General features: G+C 38.2%; 1 protein-coding gene across 4 annotated transcripts in view; it reads right to left on the minus strand.

Moving 5' to 3' along the window:
* Positions 1-17,301, minus strand: part of Ca13 (carbonic anhydrase 13) — a 34,220-nt gene extending 16,919 nt beyond the window's left edge. The window contains exons 1-8 of one of the 4 annotated variants that reach the window (XM_047522650.1): positions 17,118-17,301; positions 13,174-13,371; positions 8,902-9,020; positions 4,913-5,013; positions 4,188-4,305; positions 2,322-2,417; positions 1,030-1,092; positions 375-530 (exon numbers count right to left, since the gene is read on the minus strand). In XM_047522650.1, coding sequence (XP_047378606.1) covers positions 375-530; positions 1,030-1,092; positions 2,322-2,417; positions 4,188-4,305; positions 4,913-5,013; positions 8,902-9,020; positions 13,174-13,371; positions 17,118-17,154 — 888 coding nt within the window. In that variant the 5' untranslated portion in view covers positions 17,155-17,301. The remainder of the gene's footprint in view (positions 1-374; positions 531-1,029; positions 1,093-2,321; positions 2,418-4,187; positions 4,306-4,912; positions 5,014-8,901; positions 9,021-13,173; positions 13,372-17,117) is intronic. The other 3 variants (XM_047522660.1, XM_047522669.1, XM_047522676.1) reach the window with 3 other exon arrangements.
* Positions 17,302-22,165: the final 4,864 nt, after the last annotated feature.

Below are 22,165 nucleotides of genomic sequence, written 5' to 3' on the forward strand. Positions count from 1 at the left end.
GACTAAGATCAGAAAGAATGTCACATTCTATGTGGCCTCTCTCCTGATTTTCCTGTTCGTATCCCAGCCTGTCCATGTCTCAAAGCAAACAAAAGAAAACAAAAGCAAAGCTAGCATTCAAAACAGTGCTTCACTCTCATGGGCTTCTTTATGTGCCTTACATTTCTAAGAGATGGGAAAGAGATCATTGAATCATAGATGATCAAATAAGAAAGGGACACAAATCTCATCTAATCCAACCTCCCATCTGATTAATAAAGGGAAAGCACAGGCTTAATGATGTGGCAGAAACGATGGACAGGGTTTTAAAACATGAATGCAGCAGGCCAATTTCCTCTGAGTGAATCAGCATCAATGTGAAAGAAGCTACATACCTGTTGAGAGCTGATGTTTATAGGTTGTTTTAAAACAATCCACGTGACACTCTCAAGAAGAGGTGGAACAGTCAGAGAACCAGGGTATGTCCAGTAGTCCCAGGAGGGTGGAAGCAGAGATAATGGGTCAAAATTTGTGAATCGAGTTTGTTTGCCCTGGATGAATGAAGAGAATTCCCACAAATTACAATGGAAGAGCTTTACACACACACACACACACACACACACACACACACACCACAAATACATCCAATGAAATACTATGGAGTTATTCAGAATCTACCTTTAGTATCTTAAAAAAAATATCTGCTTCATCTAAAATAGCACATCATACAGATTTATTTCAGAAGAACAAGACTTGTTTTTATATAAATGATCTTTAAAATATTTTACAAATCAAGACCTATTTGGTAAAATTACAATTCTGGAAAGTAACTTTGTATAAGATTTATCAGTGATTACCTTAGATAATGTAAGAACTTTCTTATTTTTAAAAGATAAGTGATACTAAGTTATTTCTGCATTTTTAGTCAAGAAGGGTTGCTTCAAAGCAGGCAGTATATACTATGTCTAAGGTTTAAGTCTTTTAAGAAAGATAAGAGAATTAAAGACAGGAGAAAGATGTCAGTCATTAATACAGAGTAATTCATTTCACCTTTTCTTTAATGGAATCCAAAATGTCAGTAATCTTTTGCAGTTGGGAATTGTGTTCACCAATCTAAAAATGTGAAATTTAAAAAAAAATGGTTACAGTAGCAAATCAAGTCATTTCAATTACTGTCTTTAAATTAATTTCTAAAAATGTACACAGAAGATACATTGATTGTTCTAGAATACAGGTTCTCTTCTGACAGCCTTATCATGCCAGAAGAATATTTATTATATTACAGGATTCCTGTACTGAACTTTTCAGTTTGGTTCCAAAACTGGTAGCAACAACTCCACTTTTTTTTTTTTTTTCCTAATGAATGTTTGTCATATAGGTTAACTTGAGAGAAACCTTGCTTAGGAAACTCTTAAAACACCTGCACTATTAATTGAGATGTGACATTCCGACCCTTGATCCAAATTGACTGCCATTTCAAAGTATTAGACAAAAACATTTCCCACATCTAGCCTAAAATGACTTGAGGTCCCAAAGCAAGGGGACATGCCTTCATGAGCAAAGGCATCAGAAATACACAAATATAAATATTTTCATTATTAGGGATGTTCTGACTCTACCTGAAGGTTTTAAATCCTCCAGGATTAAAGTGTGCTCTCTTCCCCACCTGGATCCAGCTGCCCTTCTCATTCTTGGTGGCCAGAAATTAAGAACCTGATGCTACCCGTGCCACTCCCTGCCTCTGCCCCACATCCAGCCCCCAGTCCCAGTTCCATGAGTTACAACACCACTCAGAGAATGTGGCATGGCAAAACTTTCAAGATAGTAGTTAAAGTGGAGTTGAGAGCCCCCACCACCCCATACTGTGAGGACAACAGTATTCGCCTGCCCACATGGGAAGGTTAGACAAAGAGAAATACAACAAAACTTTTTAAAAAGTTGTTCAGTTGGTTAAAGACAACATGCCATTGTGTCAAAAAAGTGCTTCAAAAATCATGGGCTTGAACTTTTTTCTGTCCTACATATCTAAATACTGAAATCAGGAATCAGGAAGAGCCTAGAATAAAGGTCTTCTTTGAAGGGTCTCAGTTGTTATTTCTGCTGTTATCCTTAATATTGCTGTTGCTACTCACAGGAAAATTATAAATGGACAATCAGAAGAATCACAAGACAATGCTCCTACATTAATATTTAACTTCTTAGCATTCACTTCAAAAGGAAAATACTAAACCTAGAACTAGTCTACTATAAAAAAAAAAAAAAAACAGCTGAATGTACACTCAATGACTGAAGCTCTTTATCCAACATGCTAATTTTTAAAAATGAAATCATTGGATTCTTACCTGTAAAAATACTCCCAGGACAGCTAGTCCATCTGGCTCATGAGCTGCTTCAACAAAGCTGGGGTATTTGTCTGAATTCCAATGGACAACATGGAGCTGAAAGGAAGGTACACAACACAGTTCAGATTTTTTTTAATACATCCTGAAAAATGTAAATGCAAATAAAGATTAATATAGGTGTTCTGGAGCTTAGACTCATAAGTATATATTCTTCACAAAAACCTTGGACGTAATTCTCTTTTTATCCAAAAACTTGAGGACAGCAGTGAAGGACATGATCACTTAGCTAGTTTGTGGTATACTATTTTTTTTTATTATTAATACTAGGGGTTGAACCCAGGGTCCCACACCTACTAGGCAAGTGCTGTATCACTGAGCTACATCCTCATTCCTTTTTATTTTATTTTGAGACAAGGTCCCACTAAGTTGCCCAAACTTGTGATCGTCCTGCCTCAGCCTCCTGAGTAGCTGGAACTACAAGTGAGTACCACCACTCTCAGCTAATGAGTTACTATTTACAATGCCCTGAGCATCCTGTCCAATCTTTCTAGCTCTAGCAAATTCCAACCATTGCTCCCTGGTGACTTGGGGAACCTCTGTGTCTTCCATTGATAGAATTGCAATGAAGCTGCCTTAGATCAGATCCCAGCTGACAACAGGTCCATCAAGAAACCTGGGCTCCACAGCTGGGTGGAGGAGTCAACTTCCTACACAGCAGGTTTTCAGGGACACTCCTGTTACCAAGGACAATGCAGTTGCTCCTGAAAATGACCAGTCAGTTGTTTGTTACTATTTTTTTACACTTTTGATGGCTTTGTTCTTAAGAAACTACTTTAAGAAGTTTACTATTAGGTTTTTTTTATTATTAGGTTATTTTTAATGGACAAATGATAACTATATACATTTATAGGAAATGATGTAATGTTTCAATGTAGGTATATAATATGTAATAACTAAATCAAACTAATTGACATATTCATTCCCTCACTTGCCTATTTTTTATGTATTTATTACTTTAGATAAATATATTCAGATCCCTTGATAAAAGCAATTTTAATAGTGAAAAAGAAGCTTTGGGTCTAGGAACCAGAGGTATCTGAGGATGAAAATGAAAGGCAGCTAGTGTAACCGGATGGTGGGAGGAAGGGGAAGAACAGGAAGAGGAGGTTCAAGGGACCTGGAATTCTAGAAAAGGCTTCAACTACTTCACAACTCTACTCTCATGTACGTGACCTTATGCAAAACCCAAAGGAGACCTAAGTGTTCTCCCTAGGAAGTCAAATACACAAGCAAGTGTGAGAGACTGCAGAATAACAATAAAGTAGAAAACCAATTTTGGAGAGTCATCAATCCTGGGTAAGAGAGGGACAAACTATGAGAGAAGTCAAAGGGCAATGTGACACACCCAAAAGATTTAGCTATTCAGTCATAAATGCTGAAGGCCAGGCTATGCTGTCCAAGGACTTGATATGAAGGACCGCCCCTAGATAAGAACTCCTAGTGAATCCTTTTGGCACATCAGGAAAGAAATGCTTGTGCAAGCTTTCATTTCTGGCTGGTGTTAGAGAGAAAATTTATTATGTTCAAATGCATATTTTCATCCCTTCCTTCAAATATACCTCTGCATCTCACAGACAACTAATATGAAGGGGTTTCAGGATTAGATAAGAATTATCATAACTAGTCAGCTGTAAAATTATAAAACAGTTCATTATCCATACACAAACAAGGACAACTGTGGAATTTCCATTTGGAAAATATAAAGGTGAATGCCTGCAGTACCATGTTCCAAGTTGCTGTGAGAAAGTTGGGGGAGGAAAGAAACCTGAAAACACTGGAGGAGGAAATAAGATTCACGTGGCTCACATGAGAGAACGGCGTTCCACTCTCAGGGAGGGGCTGATAAGGATGCTGGAGTTGTTTTAAATGGCTCCACGCCAATACATCTGCTCCCTTAGTAGGAAATGACACCAAAGGGTCACAACTACATCAGAATAGAAAATGAGCGTGTAAATTGAGATATATATGTCCTGTAAGTAGCCATCTTTCTGCTAACTAAATAACAGCAACTATGTAAAAAAAGATGGGAAACTAGAGCAAGAAAAAAATTTTTTAAATAAATAAATAAAACAAGTCCTCCTCTCTCCCACACTCTTGCTTAACTGGCAGCAATACCTTCAAATAGAAACTGACGTCACTTTATCAACATTTGTATTTGAATTAAAACTCAAGCAATCAAATAGCAAACTCACAATTCCTGACTTACAATAACAGCAGCAGTGATTTGAGCTAAATGACAAGAAGGTGCTGTAGCCACTGCAAAAATGGGAATAAAATTCTTCCCCAGTGAAAAATAATTTCTAACTGACAATATGACAATATGATCCAACTTTAGTATTTTAAAACTGCATAGTAGAGATATGTAAACTATCCTGACAAATACTATTCCAAAAACTGCCAAGAATGTAGAAATCAAACTTTCACTTTTAACCACATATACAATATGCTTATTGTATATTACTTTGTTAGTCAGTTTTCCATCTGACCTGAGATAATCAACTTATAATGAGAAAAGGTTTATTTTAGCTCACAGTTTTGAAGGTTCCAGTCCATGATCTGTTGGCCCCTTGCTTTTGTCTGTAGCGAGGTGGCACACCATAGCAGGAGCACGAGTCAGAGCAAAACTGCTCACCTCATCGCCAGGAAGCAAAAAAGAGAAAGAGGAGGGTGTCCCACTATCCTCAACGGTGCACCCCCATGACCTGCAGGCCTCCCGCAAGGCCCCACCTCTCAAGGGTTGCACAACCTCCCAACAGGACCACCTAGGGGACCAAGCCTTCAGCACACGGGCCTTCGGGGGACATTCAAGATTCAAACTATAGCAATTACAGATAAATGGTAATCAGACAAATCTCCAAACTTAGAGTGGACTATGAGCCTAGTTTTTCTGAAGATACATAACTCTTGGGAAAAATTTTTTTACGGTTTAGGTCACTTTAATATCACTCTGTAATGTAACAAATCATATCAAGGCCCAAATTAAACTTCTTTACATGTTGCATTTTTAAATGTTTTCTTCTCCCTTTCACTTTTCTTCTTCTTCTTTTTTATAAGGGGATACAACTTGATGATACTCATGAAATTAAATTAAAAATACTGGAAAAAAATAATTAATACTTTGGGATCCTTTCTGGAGTTGAGCACAAAAAATTCTTTTAAACCTAAAACCCAAACAAGTGACTTCCAAATGCCACCATTTGCAGCCCTGATCTCTTCTTTAAAGTACAGGTTTGTATCCGATGGCCCACATGAACATGAGCCTAGAATACCTAACAGGCACCTCATTTAACATGTGCAAAATAGGAAGGTCATTCCTCTATGGAAACGGCTCCTGCTGGACTCGCCTATCTCAGTGAATGGCACAACCACCCTCCAGGTTTCTCAAGTCAAAATCTTAGGAATATTTCTAGACTCCTCTATTTCCTTCCTTCTCCTGGGCAAGTCCCATTGACTTTACCATCCACGCACATCATAGGTTTCTCATTCTCTGCATCTCCACCACCCCACAGCCCAAATTACAATCACTGCTCACTCAAACTATGCCCATAATCTTATAATCTGTCTCCATACTCCAACATTTGCCCCACAACACCCTCTCCTCCAAATGGCAGTTATATTTCATAATATGAAGCAGAGCTTGGTGTGATATCTCACACTGTAGTCCCAGTGACTTGAGAGCCTGAGGCAGGAGGATCACAAATTTGAGGTCAACCTGGCAATTTAGAGAGACTATCTCAAAATAAAAAGTAAAAAAGGCTGGGGATGGAGCCTAGTGGTAAAGCCTTTCTGGGTTTTTTTTTTTTTTTCCCTAGTACTGAAATTAATAAATAGCAGAACATGCCACTGTCATGCTCAAAACCTTCCACTGTCTTCTTCCCACTACATTAAGGATAAACTCCACACCGCTCACCATGCCCAACACCAACAGATGCAATGTGGCCTCTCTCTGTGTCTCTGGGACACAGCCCATAGCTTCATCTAACTCTAATCCTATAGGCCAGTGTCTTTCTCCTCTTGAACATGCCAGCATCCTTCCTCCCTTAGAGTACTTGTCCTTGCTGTTATCGCTTCCTAGAAAATTCTCTCCAGATTTTTGCATGATTTTCTTCCTGTCACTCAGTCCTGATTCATGTGTCATCTCAAAGAGGCCTTTTCTAATCTCTCAGTCACTCTACCAGATAACATAATATTACCACTGACAAAGAATTTACCATCAGGTTTTTTTTTTAAATTTGTTTTCTTTCTTATTGTCTACCTCTGCCATCCACCAGCCCTGAGATCTTAACTAAACTTCTTTCTCTATCAGCAATTCCTACCTCAAATGAAAACATGGCTCCTCCCCTTCCTCACTGAGAAACCCAATCAAATCAACAAATCCCACTAGAGCTGCTTCCAGTCAGGCAGTCCTCTACCTACACTATCATCTTTTACCTGAAACTTCTCCCAAAGCCTTCTCAGGGCTCCCGTTAGCCATTCCTATTTCCCAAGAGACAACTGTAGCTTAAATGACATTTTTGAAAGGAAAAGATAATTATGTCTCAATTCAAAGCCATTCAGTGGCTTCCTGATGCACTTAGAATAAAGTTCATACTCTTCATGATGACTTAGTAAGCTCAGGCCCTTCCCAGTCTCTCCAGCTATGCCTCTGATGTCTGTCCCCTTCATTCTCCAAGCTCTGACCACACAGGCCATTCTGTTCTTCCAAAGTGTGGAGCTGTTCCCACCCCCAGTTCTCACTGGGGGTTCCCTTGAGGACCACTGCTGTCTCTCCCTCTGCCTGGTTCACTCCTGCACATGCTTCAGGTTTTGGGTTTAAAGGCCTCTTCCACAGGGAAGTGTTCTCTGACTCCCAGTCTGGGTCAATCTGCATGGTAATGAGTTTGTGACATCTCTTCCTCTTGCTGGCACTCCCCTCAGACAAGCACAGGTGAGTTGTGCAAGAGGACATGGCTGGCTCTCAATGAATTCTTAAGTAGTGAGTGAAGGAATGAACATATGAGCCTGTGAAGCAGGAAACAGGCTTAAATATGTTTAAAGAACAGTATGAAATTCTAGTCGAAGTTTTATCTACAAAGATGGCCCCTGATCTACAAGTGAGGACTCTGAGCCTGTGACCAATTTCAGGTCAGGAGGCCCTATTCAGATAACTACTTGCCAACTGGCAGTAAATCTCTCTGAGACTCCACATTCAAGTTTGTGAAAGTACAGGGCATAACCATAAATGTGACCAATTTTCCTGAGTTACTAGGGAGAGTTAGAGGCCAGTGATTCAAAGCAGCCACCTCTTCATCTCCACAGAGCTTTTAAGATTTAGAACAATGATTAAATTCAGAACACAAAACTTCAGACAGGAAACATGAAAACTGTTCAGTAAATGATCTAAATGGAGACACCACAGATTCAGGACTCTTCCTTTCTACATTCTCATTGTCTTTTGTTCACCATCATAGAAGACTCTGCATACACATCTATGGTCAGAGCACATCCCATACCCTAAGACACTTCACCTCAAATAAAAGTGATTTAGTTGGCAAAATGGACATTTTTGATTGACAGCCTCAAAGCAGGTGTATGTGTTAATGGAAGAATAAAACTGGAAAGAAGTTGTTTGCTGAATTTTTCCTCATACAGGGGTATCTAAACTCTGTGATTCAGAAACCATTAGAAAATTAAGAAAATCTGAACTCATCTGGTAACACTGCCTAGAAGACACACAAGCCAAATTAGTTTCACTTGAATGGTTTCATCTCATGATAAAGTTAATGTTAGCAACACTTAATCGTATTAAAACTTGAGGCATATTGTGCTTTTTCCTTTAGTGAGAGGATTAGAAAAAGTAAAGTATTATTAATGACTACTATAACAAAAAAGAAGCAACTTTCCAGTGAAAAAGAATCACATCATGAATTCTTTATTTTGTGTTATGCTTTATCAGTGACCTGAATAATTAACAGATTCCATTTTATATCTGTAAATGTAGAGGTAATGTAACATTTAGGAAAGTTTATACCTTTATATTTTTTTTCTTAAGTGAAATGTTTGTCATTTATCAACCTACTTAATATGGATTTTATATGTATTCATGTATATTTGAGCCTGAATCAAATCTGTACACAGTTGGATATAACACAAATGTTTCTTTTTCTCCCTTCTCATTGGCCTTTCAGGAGATACAACAAAAAAAAAGAGAGGTTTTAATTTGTTATCGGATAGGACTGGGTTTAAACCCACTCAGTGCTTCCTAACTGGATAGGTTAATTTCTCCAAGTCTCCAGTTTATTCATTTCTAAAATGTGAACATGCAACTTTAAACTTTCATGATTAGTTTAAGGGTCAGATGGGTCACATTGGAAGCTCTCATATCAATAAACTCTCATGGTGAGTGAATAAAATAGTTTCAGACACTGAGATACCTAATGGGCTCAGGATCTATATGGAGCGAAAAGAGTTGGCCCTCAAGTCCCTTGAATCGTATCACTTCGGAAACCCCTAAAAGACCCAGATGTGCCCAATGGCTTACCTCCGCAGCATACTTCACCCCATCTACCATGTGCTCAGAACCATGATCATCAGCAGACCCCCAGTGAAGGTGGAACTGTCGCAACCTGTAGCTTCCAGTGAGAGGACCCCCACGCAGAACTAAACACCAACAGATTTCAAGGGGTTAGCAAGGAAACAATTTTATACATTCCGTCACACCCCACATTTCCCTGAATTACTCAACATGGTCAAGTCATCCAATGAATCTTTCCTTATAAATGTGTCATTCAGTTTGCTGACAGGAATACAACTTTATGTTTATGAGGAGCGAGAACACAATGCAGATTGTTACGGAACACCTGGAAAATCACAACAGACATATTGCTGGAAAGTAGAAGGATTTGAAATTCTGAAAGACAAAATATTGCTCTGTTTAAGGGAAGGAAATCCAGACTCTTTGAATAAGGATAAGACATGAAAAAAAGGTCCTGTTGGAGCTTGGTAGAGCAGGGTCCTTGTATGGCTAGGGCCCAGGTGTCTGCATAAATTAAAAGAACAGGGTTCACACTCTCTAGTAATGTGTGATCTTGTACAAACTCTAACTTACAAGTTTCAGCTTCCACATCTAAAAACTGGAAATAGTAATGGGCTTCCCTTAATGTTGCCACAAAAATTAAAAACTGAATCAAGGCACCTATCACTGCCTTTCATACTGAGAGGAAAGGAAGCACTGGATGCTAAATATACCACAGCATCACTAAACTCTAAACTGCCATCAAATTCCAACAGAATTAAGTGTTAGATGGTGAGGTACAGCCTTAACAACAGTTTGATTTAAATTACTCTCCTCTTCAAAGATTTTATATATGTGTACACACACACACACACACACACACACACACACACAAAGACACATACACATATGTATATGGCATTTGGGGACATATATATATATATAAATATATATATTTATATATATATATATATATTCTCGAAATTTGTTAAGAATGATCCACCTGATATAAGAAGCATTTGGATCCAGGTTTCTTTACAATACATAAAAATGGCTATTTTTAAAGCTCTCTGAAAAATGTAAGAGCCACTTAGATCAGACTCAGGCATCACGCTCCTATTACTCTTTTTAAAACAGAATAATCTTACTGCTTCTTCTCCCAATGGGCAGTGCTCAGGAGGGTACTGTCCGGGTCCCTGCTGTGCCTATCACCTAGCATAACTATCACAGAGGAAAGGCACAATGAAGAGCTGATGAATAAATGAATAAAATATTTGATTTGTCTTTAAGTGGTTTCAACAGGATTTGCAAAGTTAGTGTAAAAGCGTGTTTCCCTAAGTGACACCACAGTCTGCATCAATTGAGGATGAAATGACATTCCAAAGGAAAAGAAATCAACAGCTCTATTGTTCTTTTTTTTTCCTTGTTGTTGCATAATAAAACCTGAGCTGAATGATAAAGTCATTCCCTCACAGATAAAAGGCAGATTAGAGAGCTTGAGTAATCAATGTGGAATTGACTTTGGGAGAAGAGGCAAGTGAGCTGGCTCTAAAGAAAGAAAGTGATACAAAAAACACACTTTGCTAGGGAGACATCCAAGAATAATGGCTGATCTGGGGAAAGCCTGCTCTGAGTCCAGGGTTTAAAATCAGATTAACACAGCTCTGCCCAGCTAAGCAACAAAGATTGCCTTACACGCTACATATTTAGACTTCATATCTGAGGGTTTCAAATAAAATATCCAACCTGGAATTATGATTAGCAAATGCCTAATGATTGGTCTCTTGGAGCAGAGCTCTTCCAAAGGAATGCAGGCAGGAAAAAGTAAGCCGAAATATAAAGGTTTATTTAACACCAACTTTGGGATAGTCTATAACAAAACCACTAAATTTAGATTAGGTAGAGGGAAGTAAAGGGAGGGAAAGGGGTATGGGAGTAGGAAGGATAGTAGAGTAAAACAGACATTATTACCTCATGTATATATATGACTGCATGACCAATGTGATCCTACAATATGTACGTTCAGAAAATGAGAAATTATACTTCATTTATGTATAACATATCAAAATGCATAAATGTATTCTACTATCAAGTATAACTAATTAGAACAAATTTTTTTAAAAAAATGCTAAATTATGGTACAAAATTAACAATGGCAAGAAAATTATTTGAATGAGAATGATTTCGTGTTTTCAAGTATCAGATTATTCATCCTACTTTCCCACCTAGATATGCAAGTAAATATCTAATGACTATGGGGAAGACTTCATGACTCGTTTGTTGACTGGTAGAATTCAAAATGAATTATGCTCAAGAATGACTTCTTTACAAAATGGAAGCTGTTCCATTCAAAGCATCTGTGTGTTTTTCTAGTTTACTAATGAAAAAGAAAATAGATAACACCACATGTTAATAATTGTGACTTCTTAATTGATTTACTCCCTAGAATCATCATGAAATAACCTCTTTTGGTTTATCCTGAGAACAAAAGTATGAAAATCATAACTCATATTTCCACAACTTCTGCCTTAGAGGAGGACAAAGTACTTCATGGACACTTTCAGTGGATCCTGGTAATTTAGTTGTGCTCCAGATAGGAACAAGATCTTTATGCACACGTTTATGATCACAAAGTACCAAATCTGGAAACACTGGCAATATTACTGATTAGCCCCAGTGGAGGGAAATCAGAGTAAGAAAGAAAAAGGAAGGGGGAGAGAGAGAGAGAGAGAGAGAGGGAGAGAGAGAACAAAACTGGATTATTGCAGATCAAATTAGACTAGGAATTTTTCCAGTAAGAGTACCTACACTTAAAAAAAAAAAGTCTCAAAGTTGTACATGAATGAGCAGTATCTATGTTTGGGCAGTAAGTATGCTTGAAGAAAGATTCAATGTTTATTTTAAGAAAATACTCTTTTCTTCTTCATTTAGTAAATAAATCAACAAATGACTAAAGTTCTATTCGATGGGTCCACTATTTATTCACATTGTGAAAGACACTATCCCATGAATGAATCAAACAAAACTTATTCCAAGTTTTTTGTTATTCTAACAAAATACTAGTAAGGATAGATGTTACATATATTCTTAATATTTATTTATTTATTTATTTATTTATTTATTTATGCTGGATATTGAATCCAGAGATGCTTTACCATTGAGCCACATCCAAGAACTTTTTATTTTCAATTTTGAGACAAGTTTTCACTAAGTTGCTTAGGGCCTCACCAAGTTACTGAGGCTGACCTCGAACTTGCAATCCTCCTGCTCAGCCTTCTGAGCTGCTGGGATTATAGGCATGTACCAACAAACCCATCAAATATTCCTTTTTTAAAAAACATTAAGCTTGTACTCTTCTTCCCTATTAAATGTTCATTGGTAGGAAAATAGTGTATAAATTATGATACAAGGACAACTGATTCAGTTTATTGATCAATTTCTTTGGATCTAAAAATATATTTAGATTTGGAAACCAGGCATGGTGGTGCACACCTCTAATCGTAGCAACTCAGGAGACTAAAGCAGGAGGAGCAAGAGTTCAAAACCAGCCTCAGCAACTTAGTGAGGTCCTAAGCAACTCAGTGAGACCCTGTCTGTAAATAAAATATTAAAAAGGGCTCAGGATGTGGCTCAATGATTAAGCACCCCTGAGTTTAATCCCTGGTACCAAAATAAATAAAGATATATATATATATGTGTATTTTGAAAGATGCCCATACCTTTTTTTTTTCAAATAGGGAAACATTTTCCAAGTAATATAACATTAGTCCAAATTTATTGTTAAAAAGAAAATGCAAAAAATATGATATGCATATCTATATGCATAGCTACATAGTTAAATATTATGGAAGAATCAGTAGTGGTTAGATTCAGAGAGAGTATTTAATCATACAATTCTGTATTGTTTGTTTACTACAAGGATAGATTATTTTTGTAATTAAAATGAGAGATTATGATATTTTAGAAACCCTTTTTCTATTCAAACAAATTAAGAATTATTTATGAAATGCTATTATATGTCTGTATTTTTCATAATGATAAATACTAAGTGAAGTCATAATAAGATCAATTTAAAATAAGATTAAGCATAATTTTCTGAATACTCCTTTGTGTCATTTTAAAGTAACATTATCTTAAGGTCCATATATATAACAGGACATCTCAATTCACTTGAAGACACAAAATATGCTTTGATCTGGCAAATTCCAGGGCTAACATAAATAAAATATGAAAGATAAAAAAGTAAAGTCCAATTGTTCAAATCCCTCATTTCCCACCAAAAAGAAAAAGAAAGCTAACCTGATTTGTCTTCTGTGTCATCGAAGTCAACATTGAAGGAGTGGCCACTATTGCTGATGATTTTAGCTGAGCTTGGATCATACTTGATACTAAGAGGTCGCAGGGAAGAGTCATATTTAACTTCTTTGGTTTTAATCTCAATCGGAGATTGTTGGTCACCGTCAGCAATGGGGAAAAATTCATTCCAGTGAATAGGACCTTACATATATAAGCCCAAAAAAAAAAAAAAGGACTAAGTTAAGTTCTTTCATTCAATAAATATTTGTTATGTGCAATGCAATATGTCTAACAAATTAATAACATCCTCATTCTCAGGAATTTAGCATCTAATTTTTTTAACAAGATTATTTGTTTTTTAGTAGGTATGGAAAACACCTGCTTTGCTTAAAATCATTTTCAGAAACCACTACCCTTTGTAGACAAAAGAACATGTAAATTTTATAAAAGTACTTTCCAAAGGTACCCATAGATCAAACTAAAAACAAGAGCATAATTCACCACTGAAAACAAAGAGATCCAGTCTCAGATTCAAGAATGTGCTCTGGTTGCTCCAGAGGTCAACAAGCTTACAGAATGGAGTCAAACTTGCTGAGAAATCTAAAGAGCAAAGAAAGAGTGTCACCCTCAATACTTTTCCACATTTTCTTCTTTTTTTCTACCACTTGTTGGTATATTTTGGTATCATCCAGGTCTCAGCTTAACTAACTGTGATATGCAGCAAAGAGTATACATAATCTTTCACGTACAATAATCCCAATAAAATGTCTGTACCATGTCAGGGAATGTAGTATTGTTGGTTTCCTGCAATAGTCAGGTCACAATTTATTTCTCGTTTTTACACATCAGAAGGTCCCTCAGGGGCTACTTTCCCAATGCTACATCTGAATTCCAACACAAGGGACAATTGTCATTCTGATCCTCTAGTCAAAAAGTCAAAATTGCATCAAGTTTACAAATCAAATATTTGTAGGTACACTGACGTAAGTCAATAAACTAACAGTTCCCTTGTCTATCCTCTTCATTTGGGAGACTCTAATCAAGTTCTGACCCTCAAAATCAATATCCAGGCTGCAGCTTCACATAAGCTCCAAGTCATTCTATGGATGTGAATCACTTTACAGGTTTGCAGGCTCTTATTTTCTCCTTTCTATTATGCCTGCAATTTATTCACTAGGTAAGTAGGGCACAGGGCTACTGACTAAGCTTTTCCCTACCTCGCTAACCACTGATTCTCTAGAAATCAAGTACTGATTAAAACAACGTAGCATGGCAGTTATTAGACATTGTTACAACAAATATTTTTAAATGATAAAACTGAAGAATAAGATTTAAAGGAATGCAATATATCATAATCATCAACAGTTTAAACCTCTAAAACTAATGCTGCTTTTTACCTTTCATTATTGAGAAAGAGAAAGCATATTTTATTTCTTTCACATATACGTCAGGTACAAAAAAAAAAAGTCATAGCATGAATACATAACTAAACACACAAGAGCTGCCTGACACTTGGGACTTGAAAGCAACTTGAGCATTTGAAAGTCCCTAGAAAATATTACAGAAAAGGCATTCTGTTTCCTTATTTATTAAACACTCTCATTTACCTTTTGAATACTCTTTCTGTATACAATATCATCCTCTTTTCTATTGTGGAAAGAGCTTTCTATTATCACTGCCAGCAAGGTTGAGCTAACCCCATGAGAATCAGATTGCAAACACGCAATGCATGTGTCACAATATGCTACTGACTTTTTTTACAATCAGCAAAGAGCTTCTTTCTCTTCTTAATTCCTTTCCTCTCCTATTTCTAATCCTTTACAACAAGAGCCATTTTTAGAAGAGTCAAACAAAAAGGAAAAAAATAAAATGATGGTGTCGAATCTCCAATATTCACTGGGCACAGTGGGACAGCCTGTAATCCCGGCAGCTCAGGAGGCTGAGGCAGGAGGATCACAAATTTGAGGCCGGCCTCAGCAACTTAGCGAGGCCCTAAGCACCTTAGCAAGTCCTTGATTCAAAATAAAAAATAAAAAGAGCTGAGGATGTGACTCATTGACTAAGCACCCCTGGGTCGAATCCCCGGTATCAACTATCCAATATTATCTATTAACTAGTATTGTGGGTTCGTTTCCCTGACTTAAGCCTCTAGAGATGTCCCATTGTATCAAATCTGTTATTCTCAGTTTAGGTTTCCTTTAGTCTACTCAAGTCACTGGTTTTGCCAATGCCTAAGCAGGAAAAAAAAAAAAAGGCAACAAAATTTGCCTAATCAGGATTCAAAACATGTCCAGTGGGATTCTGCCAACATTAATCTACTTAAAGGTGTGGTTCTCAGAAAACAATTGCTAAAAGACAGGAAAGGTCCAAAATTCCTAGCTAAAATACTAAAATACAAAATCACTTCATGTTAATGCCTTCACGGAGGTGAATTTTTAAAATTTCTGAAAATGAGCTTAGTTAGAGACAAAAAAACCTTTAAATATAATCAATACCCATTGATTGAAATGCCGTTCTTCCAAATCGCAGTGTGGGCACTTTGGGCACTTAAAAACTATTAAGTAATGAAAACGATTCCAACAGAGAGAGACAGAGATGAAAAGAAATTTGTTTTGTGAGGTTTGTTTTTCCTAAATTATTATTAAAATTCTAAATCTGCTTTCATTTTTAGACTCATGTTAATATTCATAACCTCAAGCTATGGTTTGAAATGGAATTTTCTGTTTCTTTGTGAAAGTAAACTTTCTAGAAAAGTTACTCTTCAGTACTGTTCAACAATGTGCATGCTAATCAAAGTTTTATTATTCATAGCCCTCATTTTGACAGTCATCTACCATAAGGTTTTTTTAGCATCGTTTTTTGCAATTACTTTGAAAAACAACCATTGCTTGAAACCATCAGTTAAGCTTAACATACAAACAAGAAAAATGTTAAACTTCTGAAAATTTAGGATACATAAGAAAAGTGGCCAGGGCAAAGGCCCAGGTCTGCAACCCCGGTTGCTTGGAAGGTTGAGGCAGGAGAGGATGGCAAGTTCAAGACCAGCCTGGGCTATTTAGAAGATCAGATCTCAAAATAACAAATAAAAAGAAAGAGGTGAGGATGGAGCTCAGTGGCAGAGGGCGCCTCTGGGTTCAATTCCTACCTACCGGCACCATCACACCACCACCCCCCACCAAAAAAAAAAAAGAAGAAAAGTACATGTCTTATGTCTTATCGTTATTGTTCAATAATTAAATTTTATCGCTGTATTACAATTTCCATAATCCTAATCCTCAGCCCCTGCGAGGATGTGGAAGGAGAGACAGAAAGAATGGAGACGAGCCCGAAGTATAATTTCATTTCCCAGAATTTGAAACCTTATTACCAAACTCATAAGTAGCATTCAACCAACTGAAAATTGCTGTGGCAGTACTTTATAGTAGCAGCCAAGGAGTCAACTTAATCTTCAGTGTCAACATGCAAGTTACTAAGACTTTTTTAGGAGCTTTTCAAAGATTTTTCCATGATTTGTTTCTCCTAAGTGAACAGCTTAAAGACCGAAAGCGAACTTGTCCTCATTTCACTGAAGTGTGTCATCTGACTTCTAATCTCCAAGCCTTAATTGATAAGTGGTCCTTACGAGGGAAGTTCTCGGCTTTTCAAGTGAAGGTGAATGAACATATGTGAAGAGCTGGGGGCTGGGGACTCCTGGCGAAGCTTAGACACCCCAGCACTCACACACTACCCGCACCCCGCCAAAGACGCTTTCCCGTCCACACTGGGCTAAGCCTGCCCTCCGCTTCCTGCATCGGGCTCCAGGGAGCGCCATTCAGTTTAAAAAAGGAACCGAAAAGTTTTTTGCAAGTGTGAGATCAGCAGCGTGTGGTCGGCGGGCGCGGGGGCATCTGCCGGCCCCTCGGCCGTGCCCCGCGCGGAGCCCCCTCCCATCAGTGAAAGGTGCTCACCATTGTGTTCGCCATATCCCCAGCTGAGCCTCGACATGGTCCCTCCGGGTGGCAGGCTGTGGAAGATGTGGCTGGGCAGCGAGGGCAAGGAGGGAGGCGCGCGGGCGCGGCCGGGACCCAGCCGAGGGCGGGACCGCGGGCGCAGCGCTCAGCAGTTGCAACCCTCGAACCCCGGGAACCCGGCGCTCAGATTTTGTCCTCCAGGGGGCGGTGGTGCGCGGGAAGGAGCTCGGTACGGGAGAGTGTTGGGGAGTCTGCGGAGCTGGGCTGCATCCTGGGGCACAGTCCCTGCTGCTCTTAGTGTGGGCGCAGCAATGAGAAACTGGGTTAGGCAGAGAGAAAGAGAAATACACACGCCCCCACTCTCCACCCGCGCCCCTCAACGCGTTTCCAGAGGGGATTTCCTGCCTTCTGGAAATCACCCACCCAGTGGAAAGTTGCTTAGAAATGAATTACCCAGCCTGCACCTACCAAGCTGGGAGGTGGGCATCCTGGTGGAAATGTGAACAGGTCGGTGATGGCAGGGGCGGAGGTGATTACAAATACGTACAAAGCAATGGCAATAAGCACCACTTTAAAATAACGACTATTATTTATTAAGCGGTTACCATAGGCCGGGGTCTTAACTGAGAGCTACCCACATTTTTCCCCTGAGATCCTTTCAGCATTCCCTTGGGAAGGTAGTATACGTGCCCCTAATTAGGAGACAAGGAAATGAGACTTAAGACTGCTAAGTGGCCCGTCCTGGTTCACAAAGCTAATGGGGGCAGGAGCTCGCAGAGGAAGGAGACCCCCCACCCTGGGTTGGCTCCATCTCATTCCCTCGGGCTTACTCCACCACCCTACAGGCCTGTGTCTGTAGGAGGAAATTAAACTTGCCTGTTGAAACTCAGTCCCTGGATTCTACTGCCCTTCTTACCCCGAAGAAGGAGGGTTTCGACCACCTTTCCCTGGATGTTCGGTAGGCCTGCTGCCCTAGACTTGAAGGCAGAACTAGCTGTGGATGTGGTGGGTGTTGTGGGTTGGCTCCTGGCAAAAAATAGTCAACTGTGTGACTTGCCAGGATTGTAATTACTGTTTTAGCTGCCTGAGGTTGAATTGAGGTCAATTCGAAATTTTGAATTGAACTGTGCAGTGTTATCAACGGACAGTTAATGTGAAGAGTTTCCTAATGGGCACAGGCCTTCCATTAAAAAAAAAAAAAAAAAAAAAAAAGTGACTGTTTAAGTATCGCCTCTTTATCTCTTTATTTATTTACCTTTTTTTTTTTTTTTTTTTTCTTTTGCCATCCACACAGCTCCTGCATGGAGTAGAAATCCAGTCTCCTGGTAATCGCTGCATTGTTTAGGCACCACTAAATTAAAATCCACTTACACTATTCCTCTTTACCTGTCTTATATATCCCTTACTGCAGCCTCTACCTCCTTCCCTTTGTGTAGTTCTAAGTGAGGATAGAAAGCAATAAAAGAAAAATATTTCAATACAACTTACAATAAACTTTAAACTCTTCTTAAAATGAGGGGAAGGCTTTGGCTTTCTTTTTGACATATTATCTGGTAGAGTTGGGTTCATTTATGCCATGAATATAGTAGAAGCCAAACTTTTAAGAATAATTTCTGATTTATATTGACTTTATCACGGAATACTATAAACAGATATCCCTCAGTATCTGCAAGGGATTGACTCAGGACCCTCTTCTGACACCAAAACCTGAGGGTGTTCAAATGGTGAAGTAGTTAAATACAACCTATGTGTACCCTCCTGTATACTTTTTTTTTTTTTTGCGGGGAGGAGGGTACTGGGGATTGAACCCAGGGGCCCAACTACATCCCAGGTGCCTTTTTTTTTTTTAATTTTGAGACAGGGTGTTGCACACGCTGGACTCAAATCTGTGATCCTCCTGCCTCACTCAGCCTCCCAAATCCCTGGGATTACGGGTGTGCACCACCATGCCCGGCTCTTCCTCCTATATACTTTAAATCACCTAAGGATTACTTACAATACCTAATGCAATGTAAGTGCTTTGTAAATAGTCTTTATACTGTATTGTTTAGGGAATGTTGACAAGGGAAAGTCTGTACATGGTCAGTACAGATGCAATTTTTTTCCTAATATTTTAGATTCAAGGTTGTTTGAATCCACAGATACAGATCCCATGGATATGGAGGAGGGCTGGCCAAAAAAAAAAAAATTATATATATATATATATATATATATATATATATATATATATATATACATATATATATGTGAGAGAGAGAGAGATTATTTTGGTTAATGTATTTAAGAATACTGTCTTGAAAAGTTAAGCCTTGCTTACTTGGCTAAGTAAGTGTTCTAATTCTGCATCTAACCTACAGATATAGCTTTCAGGTCCTGGGGCCACATCTATGCATGCTACACATGCAGTGAAAGAGGTAACAGAAACTCAAATTCCATTAACCACTTGCTCCCAGTGTCAACTGCTTCATATTTTATAAACCAATCAAATCTCTATAAGAAGCCTAGTAAATCCATTTCAGTAAATCAAATGATTTAGCACATCAAGGTGAATATGCTCTAATATCAGATCCTGATATCCAATAATAATGGTTGAATGAATGGATAAATGAATGAATGAACCAAAATTTTAGAAGTTCTGATTGGTGGGCTTCAAATGCTTCCCAAATTGTTAGTTTTACTGTCTGAGCACATAATTCACTCTGGTTTGTATTAGCTCTATCCACCTTTCCAAAACAGCAACCTAAATAATGTAAACAATCAAATTACACTTGTAGGAGACGGGTTAGATCATCTGTAGAGTATCCATATGGTAGACTACTCTCCAACTATAAAAAGAATGAAGATCTCCCTGAGCAGATATGGGGTGAATCCTGGCATGTAGTAGGTGGAAGAAAAAAGATGCAAGAGTGTAATATACTGTATTTGTTTAAAGAAAAAAGAGAAACAATAATTTTTTTAGATAGTTGCAACTTTTTTTTTTTTTTTTGTATCAGGGTTGAACTCAGGAGCACTCGACCACTGAGTCACATCCCCACCCCTATTTTGTATTTTATTTAGAGACAGGGTCTCACTGAGTTGCTTAGCACCTCACCATTGCTGAGGCTGCCTTCGAACTTTCAATCCTCCTGCCTCAGCCTGTCCAGCTGCTAGGATTACAGGCATGCACCACTGCCCCCAAAAATAGTTGCAACTTTGGACAAAAAAAAAAAAAAAAAAAAAAAAAATTCAGGAAGATAAACCAAAATTTTTTTTAATAGAGGATGAGTAGTTAGGAGATGCAAAGATTAGGAATAAGAGTAAAACCTCTCAATTTCAAATAGAAACAAATGAAGTTAATTGTATATTGAATTACAACATAACCATACAGAAAAATAATTAAGCAAAAGTTGAATGTAGTATTCTGGCTACATATCCTTAGTAGAGAAGGTAATGTATTACAAAAAACTGCAACAAAATCTTAGTAGGATTATTTTGGTTAAGAATATTAGTGGTGTGATTCTGAAACCATTTTTGTCTCTATTGTAAGAACAAATCAAAAAATACACTGAAGAGCTTCAGAAATATGATTTTCATCCTGATTTACACAAAAATATGAAACAGCAGAAGCTAAGAAAGAAAACCATGGTGTTTGATTTTGAGTACTCTGTTCACTGAAAGTAACACCCAAACAGTAAGGAACCTTATAAAATTTAAATTATAGGTCCTTACTTGGAATCCTCTTCTAAGGCTATCTACCTAATTTTTGTATTTTTAATTTTGTATTTTTCTCTTTAAAAAATTCCAAAGCTGTATTAGCTTCAGACACCATAAATCTGAATCTACCCCTGTCAGTCAAAAGTCAAGAGATGGGTGTCTGAGAACACCCAGCTGCCAGGGAGGCTGAAGCAGAAGGATTTCAAGTCCAAAGTCAGCCTCAGCAACTTAGTGAGGCCCTAAGCAACTTAGTGAGACCCTGACTCTAAAGAAAAAATAAAAAGGGGCTGGGGATGTGGCTCAGTGGTTAAGTGCCTCCCGGGTTCAATCCTTGGTCCTGGGTGTGACTATCTGGAAGCCTCCAGGTTTCCAAATATGCCATCCCTCTCCTCTCTCAGAGGATCCACTCTTTCCCTTGAAAGTGTCCCTTTTTCCCCTTTCCTATCCCTTCTAATAAATGCACGTCTGCTACTCTGAGTGAGATGTCTGAAATCTTTCTGGCATGAACACAAGAATCCTGAAGGGGGACCTCCATGCTGCCTCAGTTCCTGCACCCTGTAATACCAGTTAGATCCAGGTTAAGCTTCCTGTGCAACAAAACATGCTTTAATGGACTCCACTTTAATTAATCAGACACTGTGTATCATAATGAGCAGCATTTGTAAATTACAAATCTAGCCATAAAAGTACTTAATTAAGTCATATAGTAAAGATATCAAAATATGAGTTAATATTGTTTTATTAGGGTATGTAATAGCCTTTCTTTGAGATGCATATTTTCCAGGCATTCTATTTATAAACTCCAAATGTGAAGCTAATTACCTCTTATCTTCTGACTTTCACTAAACCGGGAGGTGAGCTGAGCAAGACTACCCAGTTACCTAGAGAAGCAAGTACACTCTCAGGGACATAGCTCCAATCTGCACAGTCCCAAGTCCAAGGTGCTCTCCAACAATTTGTACCCTCTTGTCTTCTCTCATCAAGTCCTGTGATTTGTGCAGCTGGGACTTATTAACCACAGAAATGTTTTATCATTTGTTATCTTGTGCGGAGTGTTGGTTATAACAGCATTGATATTATATGGAGTTTCAATTTCTTTAATTTTCCTTTCCTAAAGTTATCCTAAGGTTAGGATTGCATAATGCAATCTCCCAAGGAAGAATTTGAGTCAAAAAAACAAAATTTAAAGGACTTACCCAAGTGACCTAGATTTCATGCCAAGATGAGGATTCTCAGACCAAAATTGAAAGGGTAACGTCAATGAATCACTCTCAAGTCTCTTCTCAGATTATAGTTTTCAGAAGCTAGAGCCAAACATTTCTTTTGTCTTATATTTGCAGACAAAAACACAT

Source organism: Sciurus carolinensis, chromosome 1 (assembly GCF_902686445.1).
Source record: "Sciurus carolinensis chromosome 1, mSciCar1.2, whole genome shotgun sequence".
Lineage (NCBI taxonomy): Eukaryota > Metazoa > Chordata > Mammalia > Rodentia > Sciuridae > Sciurus > Sciurus carolinensis.